The sequence below is a fragment of the Callorhinus ursinus genome, unplaced genomic scaffold (genome assembly GCF_003265705.2).
Source record: "Callorhinus ursinus isolate GAN/ISIS: 27379988/994484 unplaced genomic scaffold, GSC_fseal_2.0 scaffold50, whole genome shotgun sequence".
NCBI classification, from domain to species: Eukaryota; Metazoa; Chordata; class Mammalia; order Carnivora; family Otariidae; genus Callorhinus; species Callorhinus ursinus.
In genome coordinates, this window is record NW_027397112.1 from 9,837,682 (window position 1) to 9,848,631 (window position 10,950).

Genomic DNA, 10,950 nt, shown 5'->3' on the forward strand with positions numbered 1-10,950 from the left:
CTCATAGTGTAGAATTATAGACGGAAGTGGATGCTCAGCCAGATACTATGTTCCTATCACCGCCCATCCCACCTCCCCCTTGCATATAGTTGTAGCCATGTGACTAGTTCCCAACAAAGAATGGTTATGGAAATGACATGTCCTACATCTCTCTCCTTCATGCTCCCTTTTCCATTCCATTAATTAGATATAAACAATGAAAAGGCTGTAAGAACGAATCCAAGAGGCAAGGAACCCAGATCCCTGTATCACTGAAAGGAGATGAGCCACTGCCCGTCAACCAAGAATACTCTCACCTTGGACTTTTACGGGGGAGAGAATTAAACTTCTATTGTGTTTAACCATTACACGTTTTCAGGTTTGTTTGTTTGTTTTTAAAGATTTTATTTATTTATTTGACAGATACATAGCGAGAGAGGTAACACAAACAGGGGGAGTTGGAGAGGGAGAAGCAGGCTTCCTGCTGAGCAGGGAGCCCCATGCGGGCTCGATCCCAGGAGTCTGGGATCATGACCTAAGCTGAAGGCAGACGCTTAACAAATGAGCCACCCAGGTGCCCTCAAGTTTGTATTTAAATAAAAATTGAGTTTACCCTAAATAATACATATTCTGTTCTTAAATCAGGACTGGTTTATTCCTATCTTTCCAAAATGCTTCTATTTTCTTTTGGTATATGCAATATCACTAATTAATGTGGGTTCTCTGACACCAGCTCATAAATGTAGTAAACTCATCTCTAAGGTTCATTATCATCTACAATCCTCACCATCAGGTGGCAAATATTCTGTCAGACCTTCACGTTCCTTTTCTGTGAGTTCAATTCCCAGGTTTTCCAGAACATTGTCTAAGTTATTGATTTTAACCATTCCTCCTTAAGAAACAAACAGGAAAGAATCATGAAAAAAATACTACATGATTTCAAAAGATTAGTATATATATATTTTTTTCTCACATGCATCAATTTAATAAAAAATAAAGACAAACATACAACTTATTTATATTAGTGAACAGGCATATAAGGTTAGCTCAGCAAATCACTTAAAATGAGATCAAGAACAACTTAGATAAAAATGTTCTGAGGTGGGGGGGAGGAGCAAGATGGCAGAGGAGTAGGAGACCTAAATTTTGTCTGGTCCCAGGAATTCAGCTGGATAGGGATCAAACCATTCTGAACACCTACGAACTCAACAGGATATTGAAGAAAAGAATAGCAGCAACTCTCTGAACAGAAAAGTGACCACTTTCTGGAAGGTAGGACATGTGGAGAGGTGAATCCGAGGCGATAATCGGGAAGATAGACAGCGGGGGAGGGGGGCCTCCGTTGGCTGCTTCTGGCAAGTGATAGAGCCGCAGAGCACAAAATCTGAACTTTTAGAAGTCTGCTCTGCTGAGGGACGTCGCTCCAGTGGCTAAGTGGGGGGTGGAACCCTCGCGGGACAGTGTGGTCTCAGGACCCTCAGGGACACAGAAATCCCGGGGGTGCCTGAGTGCAGCAGACCTCCCACGTATCGGAGCAGGGAAGCCGCCTGCAGAGACAGAGCGGAGGAGTGGGCTCTCAGCTCGGGGTTGCCATAAGCCGTGATCTACAGCATAGCCAGGACACTGCTCCTCCAGCAGGGACCCAAATAGCTGCAGATCCGGGGAGACTCCCCTTCCTCCCCTGGGAGGAGTGGTGCGGGAGCGCACTGCAGGGATCTGCTGGGTTTGGAGACTACACACGGGGTCAGGTGCCAGAGATAGAAACACTCGGTCACAGGCCAGGTGAGCACGGAGTGCGGCCAGAGACCGGGGAGACGGGAGTGACTGCTTGCTTTTCTCTGGGGGTGCACTGAGGAGCGGGGCCCTGAGTTCTCGGCTCCTCTGGGCGGAGATTGGGAGGTCGTCATTTTCCCTCTCCTCCTCCAAAGCTGTATGGAAAGCTTGGCAGGAACAAAAGCTGCCGAGAGCAAACCCGAACAGATCGCTTAGCCTGGCCCCAGCAAGGGCGGGGCAATTCTGCCTCCGGCAAAGGCATCTGGGAACCAGAGCAACAGGCCCCTCCCTCAGAAGATCAGCAAGAACAGCCTACCAAGACCAAGTTTACCGATCAAGGAGAACAGGAGAACTCCAGCGCTAGGGGAATATTGCACATAGAATTCATGACTTTTTTTTACCATGAATCTTTAGCCTTTCAGGGTTAATTTTTTTTAACTTTCTTTTTTATTTTTTCAAATTCTTCTTTTTCCCTTTTTCAACCAACATCTTATCAATCCCGTTTTTAAAAAATCTTTTTTATTTTTCATTTTTAGAGTCATAATCTATCCCTTCATAGTAGTTAACCTTATTTTTGGTATATATATATACACACACACACATACATAAGTTGTTTTCTCTTTAAAATTTTGGGATACAGTGTCTTCTAACAGACCAAAATATACCCTAAACCTCTACTGTATGGCTTTGTTCTAGTCTCCTGCCTGATCACATTCTCTCCATTTTTTTTTAAATCCTCTTCTTTCTTTTTCAACCAACTTCTTATCTTATCAATTCCTTTTATAAAATCTTTTATAATTTTCATCTTTACAGTCATATTCCATCCCTTCATCTTATTTACCCTTATTTTTGTACATGTATAAGTTTTCTTTCTTTAAAATTTTGGGAGGCACTTTCTTCTAACAGACCAAAATATACCCCAAATCTACTGTGTGGCACTGATCTATGCACCAGCCTGATCAATTTGATCATACTCTGTTTTTTTGTTTCTTTGTTTTTATCTTTATCCTTTTCTTTTCTTTTTTCTTTTTTCTTTCTTTCCCTTTCTTTTCGCCCAGTTTCAGGTCTCTTCTGATTTGTTTAGTGTATATTTTTCTGGGGTCGTTTTTACCCTGTTAGCATTTTGTTCTCTCATTCATCTATTCTCCTCTGGACAAAATGACAAGACAGAAAAAATCACCTCAAAAAAAGGAACAAGAGGCAGTACCGACTGCCAGGGACCTAATCAATACAGACATTAGTAAGATGTCGGAACTAGAGTTCAGAATGACGATTTTAAAGATACTAGCTGGACTTGAGAAAAGCATGGAAGATATTAGAGAAACCCTTTCTGGAGAATTAAAGAACTAAAATCTAACCAAGTCAAAATCAAAAAGGCTATTAGAGGTGCAATCAAAAATGGAGGCTCTAACTGCTAGGATAAATGAGGCAGAAGAGAAAATCAGTGATATAGAAGACCAAATGATAGAAAATAAAGAAGCTGAGAAAAAGAGAGATAAACAACTACTGGATCACGAGGGCAGAATTCGAGAGATAAGCGATACCACAAGATGAAACAATATTAGAATAATTGAGATCCCAGAAAAAGAAAGAGAGAGAGGGGCAGAAGGTATATTGGAGCAAATTATAGGAGAGAACTTCCCTAATATGGGGAAGGAAACAGGCATCAAAATCCAGGAGGCACAGAGAACCCCCCTCACAATGAATAAAAATAGTAAAAATTACGAGTCTCAGAGACAAAGAGAAAATTCTGAAAGCAGCTCGGGAGAAGAGATCTGTAACCTACAATGGCTGAAACATTAGACTGGCAACAGACCTAGAGACCTGGGAGGCCAAAAGGACCGGCATGACATTTTTCAGAGCACTAAATGAGAAAAATATGCAGCCCAAAATACTATATCCAGCTGGGCTGTCACTGAAAATAGAAGGAGATAAAAAGCTTCCAGGACAAACAAAAACTACAGGAATTTGCAAACATGAAACCAGCCCTCCAAGAAATATTGAAAGGGGTCCTCTAAGCAAAGAGAGAGCCTAAAAGTAACCTAAGCCAGAAAGGAACACAGACAATATACAGTAATAGTCACCTTACAGGCAATACAATGGCACTAAATTCATATCTTTCAATAGTTACCCTGAATGTAAATGGGCTAAATGCCCAATCAAAAGACAGAGGGTATCAGATTGGATAAAAAAACAAGACCCATCAATATGCTGTCTTCAAGAGACTCATTTTAGACCCAAAGACACCCCCAGATTGAAAGTGAGGGGGTGGGGGCGCCTGGGTGGCTCAGTTGGTTAAGCGGCTGCCTTCGGCTCAGGTCATGATCCTGGAGTCCCGGGATCGAGCCCCGCATCGGGCTCCCTGCTCGCTGGGGAGTCTGCATCTCCCTCTGACCTTCTTCCCTCTTGTGCTCTCTATCTCTCATTCTCTCTCTCAAATAAATAAATAAAATCTTTAAAAAAAAAAAAAAAAGAAAGTGAGGGGGTGGAAAACCATTTACCATGCTAATGAACACCAAAAGAAAGCTGGGGTGGCAATCCTTATATCAGACAAATTAGATTTTAAACCAAAGACTACAATAAGAGATGAGGAAGGACACTATATCCTACTTAAAGGGTCTATCCAACAAGAAGATCTAACAATTGTAAATATCTATGCCCCTAACATGGGAGCAATTATATAAGCCAATTAATAACAAAAGCAAAGAAACACATTGACAACAATACAATAGTAGTGGGGGACTTTAACACTTCCCTCACTGAAATGGACAGATCATCTAAGCAAAAGATCAACAAGGAAATAAAGACTTTAAATGACACACTGGACCAAATGGACTTCACAGACATATTCAGAACATTCCATCCCAAAGCAACAGAATACACATTCTTCTCTAGTGCCCATGGAACATTCTCCAGAATAGATCACATCCTAGGTCACAAATCAGGTCTCAACCGGTACCAAAAGATTGGGATCATTCCCTGCATATTTTCAGACCACAATGCTTTGAAACTAGAACTCAATCACAAGAGGAAAGTTGGGAAGAACTCAAATACATGGAGGCTAAAGAGCATCCTACTAAAGAATGAATGGGTCAACCAGGAAATTAAAGAAGAATTAAAAAAATTCATGGAAACCAATGAAAATGAAAACACAACTGTTCAAAATCGTTGGGATGCAGCAAAGGCAGTCCTAAGAGGAAAGTATTAGCAATACAAGCCTTTCTCAAGAAACAGGAAATGTCTCAAATATACAACCTAACCCTACACCTAAAGGAGCTGGAGAAAGAAGAGAAAATAAAGCCTAACCCAGCAGGAGGAGAGAAATAATAAAGATCAGAGCAGAAATCAGTGAAAAAGAAACCAAAAGAAGAGTAGAACAGATCAACAAAACTAGGAGCTGGTTCTTTGAAAGAATTAACAAGATTGATAAGCCCCTGGCCAGACTTATCAAAAAGAAAAGAGATATGACCCAAATCAAGAAAATCATGAATGAAAGAGGAGAGATGACAACCAACACCAAAGAAATGCAAACAATTATAAGAACATACTGTGAACAACTATATGCCAGCAAATTAGATAATCTGGAAGAAATGGGTGCATTCCTAGAGATGTATCAACTACCAAAACTGAACCAGGAAGAAATAGAAAACCTGAACAGACCTATAACCACTAAGGAAATTGAAGCAGTCATTAAAAATCTCCCAACAAACAAAAGCCCAGGGCGAGATGGCTTCCCAGGGGAATTCTATCAAACATTTAAAGAAGAATTAATACCTAGTCCTCTGAAACTGTTTCAAAAAATAGAAATGGAAGGAACACTTCCAGACTCGTTTTATGAGGCCGCCATTACCTTGATTCCAAAACCAGACAAAGACCCCATCAAAAGGAGAATTAAAGACCAATATCCTTGATGAACATGGATGCAAAAATTCTCATCAAAATACTAGCCAATAGGATCCAACAGTATATTAAAAGGATTATTCACCATGACCAAGTGGGATTTATCCCTGGGCTGCAAGGTTGGTTCAACATCTGCAAATCAATCAATGTGATAAAATACATTAATGAAAGAAAGAACAAGAACCATATGATCCTCTCCATAGATGCAGAAAAGCATTTGACGAAGTATAGCATCCTTTCTTGATCAAAACTCTTCAGAGTATAGGGATAGAGGGTACATACCTCAGTATCATAAAAGCCATCTTTGAAAAACCCACATCGAATATCATTCTCAATGGGGAAAAACTGAAAGCTTTACCCCTAAGGTCAGGAACATGCCAGGGATGTCTACTATCACCACTGCTATCCAACATAGTACTAGATGTCCTAGCCACAACAATCAGACAACAAAAAGAAATCAACGGTATCCAAATCGGCAATGAAGAAGCCAAACTCTCCCTCTTTGCAGATGATATGATCCTTTATGTGAAAAACCCAAAAGACTCCACCCCAAAACTGCTAGAACTCATACAGGAATTCAGTAAAGTGGCAGGATATAAAATCAATGCACAGAAATCAGTGGCATTCCTATATACCAACAATAAGACAGAAGAAAGAGAAATTAAGGAGTTGATCCCATTTACAACTGCCTCCAAAACCATAAGATATGTAGGAATAAATCTAACCAAAGAGGCAAAGGATCTGTACTCAGAAAACTATAAAATACTCATGAAAGAAATTGAGGAAGACACAAAGAAATGGAAAAACGTTCCATGCTCATGGATTGGGAGAACAAATATTGTGAAGATGTCAATGTTACCTAGAGCAATTTACACATTCAATGCAATCCCCATCAAAATACCATCCACTTTTTTCAAAGAAATGGAACAAATAATCCTAAAATTTGTATGGAACCAGAAAAGACCCCAAATAGGCACAGGAATGTTTAAAAGAAAAGCAAAGCTGGTGGCATCACGGTTCCGGACTTCAAGCTCTGTTACACAGCTGTCATCATCAAGACAGTATGGTACTGGCACAAAAACAGACACATAAATCAATGGAACAGAATCGAGAGCCCAGAAATGGACCCTCAACTCTATGGTCAACTCATCTTTGACAAAGCAGGAAAGAATGTCCAATGGCAAAAAGACAGTCTCTTCAACAAATGGTGTTGGGAAAATTGGACAGCCACATGCAGAAGAATGAAACTGAACCATTTCCTTACACCACACACAAAAATAGACTCAAAATGGTTGAAAGACCTAAACGTGAGACAGGAGTCCATCCAAATCCTAGAGGAGAACACAGGTAGCAACCTCTTCGACCTCAGCCGCAGCAACCCCTTCCTAGAAACATCACCAAAGGCAAGGGAAGCAAGGGCAAAAATGAAGTATTCAGACTTCATCAAGATAAGAAGCTTTTGTACAGCAAAAGAAATAGTCCACAAAACCAAAAGACAACCGACAGAATGGGAGAAGATATTTGCAAATGGCATATCCCATAAAGGCCTAGTATCCAAAATCTATAAAGAACTTATCGAACTCAACACCCAAGGAACAAATGATCCAATCAAGAAATGGGCAGAAGACATGAATAGACATTTTTCCAAAGAAGACATCCAGGTGGCCAACAGACACTTGAAAAAGTGTTCAACATCGCTCAGCATCAGGGAAATCCAAATCAAAACCTCAGTGAGGTACCACCTCACACCAGTCAGAATGGCTAAAACTAACAAGTCAGGAAATGACAGATGTTGGTGGGGATGCGAAGAAAGGGGAACCCTCCTACACTGTTGGTGGGAATGCAAGCTGGTGCAGCCACTCTGGAAATAGTATGGAGGTTCCTCAAACAGTTGAAAATAGGGCTACCCTACGATCCAGCAATTGCACTACTGGGTATTTACCCCAAAGATTCAAACGTAGTGATCTGAAGGGGTACGTGCACCCTAATGTTTATAGCAGCAACGTCTACAATAGCCAAACTATGGAAAGAGCCAAGATGTCCATCAACAGATGAATGGATAAAGAAGATGTGGTATGTATACACACACACACTGGAATATTATGCAGCCATCAAAAGGAATGAAATCTTGCCATTTGCAACAGCGTGGATGGAACTGGAGGGTATTATGCTCTGCGAAATAAGTCAGAGAAAGACATGTATCATATGATCTCACTGATATGAGGAATTCTTAATCTCAGGAAACAAACTGAGGGTTGCTAGAGTGGTGGGGTTGGGAGGGATGGGGTGGCTGGATGATAGACATTGAGGAGGGTATGTGCTATGGTGAATGCTGTGAATTGTGTAAGACTGTTTAATCACAGACCTGTTGCACTGAAAGAAATGATACATTATATGTTTAAAAAAAAGATCACAGGAAGGGAAAAATGAAGGGGGGAAATCGGAGGGGGAGACGAACCATGAGAGATGATGGACTCTGAGAAACAAACTGAGGGTTCTAGAGGGGGCGGGGGTGGGGTGATGGGTTAGCCTGGTGATGGGTATTAAAGAGGGCACGTACTGAATGGAGCACTGGGTGTTATACGCAAACAATGAATCATGGAACACTACATCAAAAAGTAATGATGTAATGTATGGTGATTAACATAACATAATAATAAAAAAAAGAAAAAAGAAAAAAGAAAAAAAACTAATGATATAATATATGGTGATTAACATAACATTATAAAGTTAAAAAAAAAAGTGTTCTTAGGTGGGGCCAGTTTGACCGGCTTAGTTAGTAGATTATGTGACTCTTGATCTCGGGGTCATGAGTTCAAGCCCCACATTGGGCACTGAGCTTATTTAAAAAATATTTTCAGGTTGAACCATTACTTAGTGGTGGGGCTGTGATTATGTGTTTAAATTTATTATTTGCAGTATTGGGTAATATTCATCTGTGAAAAGAGAGGCCAAAAGAATACCAATGGTAGGATTGTCCCCAAGGGGAATTCAGAGAGAATACTGTGCATGTTGTCCCCAAAACAAAGTCAAGGCATCAGCTGAGAGTGATAGTTCAAGTTTCAGATCATCAATGTTCTGCTCTTGCAATACACAAAAAGTGTATTAAAGATTAAAAGGTTATAAAAGTGGATTCATTTGCTCTAGAGGGAAGAATGTCATGGACGACACATTCACCACAAAATTCTGCAAGGAATGTTGCTGACTGCCATTATTCCAAGGGCCTGGGATGGCAGACGAGCCAGCTGCAGGAGACTGTCTCATCAATTTTAGTATATGTGCTGCCGAAGCGAGCACGAGACTGTCTCATCAAATAGTAAGCAGCAAAACCTGTAACCTTTCCTCTTTCCCTTCCTACTTCCCCTTCTTATCTCTTCTTCTAAGGACTGAAAGGAAGAGGAAGTAAAAAAAGTATTTTGGCCACAATACCATGCTTCTCTTCTACATTTGTTGTTGCTGTTGTTGTTGCTAACTGGTCTTTGGGTAAGAACGTTTTATAGAAAATAACTTGATTCATGCAATAAAATGATATTAAAGATCACTCCAAAATCCTTTGTATTGCTGTTGGGCAAATCCCCAGAAAAACTGCCTATGATGTTCTCTATATTATTTGTTGTATAAATTAGATTTCACATCCATTCAAGAGAGAATGGATTCCTTGCAATGCTATAACATGGGTGATTATGTAAAAGTACTGTGTGGTGAATGTAATGAAAGAAAAGATCTAAACATAGGAATGTAGACATGATTCAAAACCTGCTGGTAAGATGTCTGTGTTGGTATTTGTGTTGGTATTTAGCAGACTTTCCTGCTAATCATGGTTAAGTACCTTTTATAGACTTCACACCATCCAGCAATCTGTTCTGATACACCTTTCCAGCAGCTATTAGCAAATAGAAAAGGCACAGTTAATATCTGAAGGCAAAGAACATGGACAGTCACAGAGTTACTGGGCAACTGGGTAATTCCAGTAGGCTACACCTTAAAGAATAAGGTTGAATGTCTATTCAGTTGTATAAAAACTGTCAGTAATAAAGGTGAAATTAGAGTTTCCTCCCCTGAGTTTTTTTGGGGGAATCAATTTATACAATTAGCTTTTAAAGGTTGTGGTGTAACTTCAAGACTATTTACAGAAATAGAGAAAATAAAATTCACATGCGGCCAGTAAGAAAGTATTATTTTTTTTCCTGAACAGAAGTTCACATGGGGGGCATCTGGGTGGCTTGAGTCGGTTAAATGTCTACCTTCGGGTTAGGTCATGATCTCAGGGACCTGGGATCGAGTCCCGCATCGGGCTCCCTGCTCCACAGGGAGCCTGCTTCTCCCTCTGCCTCTGCCGTTCTTTCTCTTTCTCTCTGTCTCTCATGAATAAATAAATAAAATCTTTTTTTAAAAAACAGAAATTCACATGGTTCTTTCCTGAATACATTTTCCAAAAAATATCTAATAAATCTCTCATTTTTTTGTGAGATTATGAAATATTACAGGGATACAGATTTTTATGATGACATCACTGACACCTGTGTATCTCACCTGGCTTCATTAATAAACAGAATAGATACAGCAAAAATATCTTCTACGTCTCTCATCCCCCTTCTTTCCTCACCTTTCCCAGGTGACTTACTGACCTATATAAAGTGTTTACAATTCCCATGCATGTTTTACTGGCATATGTTAAATGGTTTTGCAGAACTTTAAAGTTTATATAAATCATATCACAGTGTGAGTTTCCTTTTGCCACATGCATTTCATTGAATTCTTGTTTTTTATATTTGTTCATATTGAAACATTGAACACTTTCATTCATTTTATTTATTCATTTATTAAGTTATATTTTTAGAGAGAGTATGTGAACAGGGGTGGGGGAGGAGCAGAGGGAGAGGGAGAGAGAGAGAATCTTAAGCAGGCTCCATGCTCAGCACAGAGCCAGATTCAGGGCTTGATCTCATGACCCTGAGATCATGACCTGAGCTGAAACCAAGAGCTGGATGCTTACCCAACTGAGCCACCCAGGCACCCCTTCATTTATTTTATTTTTTTCCTTCTTTTTTTTAAATTTTATTTTATTATGTTAATCACCATACATTACATCATTAGTTTTTTGATGTAGTGTTCCATGATTCATTGTGTATAACACCCATTGTTCCATTCAATATGTGCCCTATTTAATACCCATCACCAGGCTAACCCATCCCACCACCCGTCCCCTCTAGAACCCTCAGTTTGTTTCTCAGAGTCCATAGTCTCTCATGGTTCGTCTCCCCCTCTGATTTCCCCCCCTTCATTTTTCCCTTCCTG

The 10,950-nt window shown here is 40.1% G+C and overlaps 1 protein-coding gene across 5 annotated transcripts in view; it reads right to left on the reverse strand.

Moving 5' to 3' along the window:
• The window catches only part of EFCAB3 (EF-hand calcium binding domain 3), a 306,183-nt gene that overhangs the window by 256,958 nt on the left and 38,275 nt on the right, over window positions 1–10,950 (reverse strand). For all 5 annotated transcript variants that reach the window (XM_073883095.1, XM_073883094.1, XM_073883093.1 and 2 more), the window contains exon 11: window positions 767–871. In XM_073883095.1, the coding sequence (XP_073739196.1) occupies window positions 767–871 (105 nt within the window). The remainder of the gene's footprint in view (window positions 1–766; window positions 872–10,950) is intronic.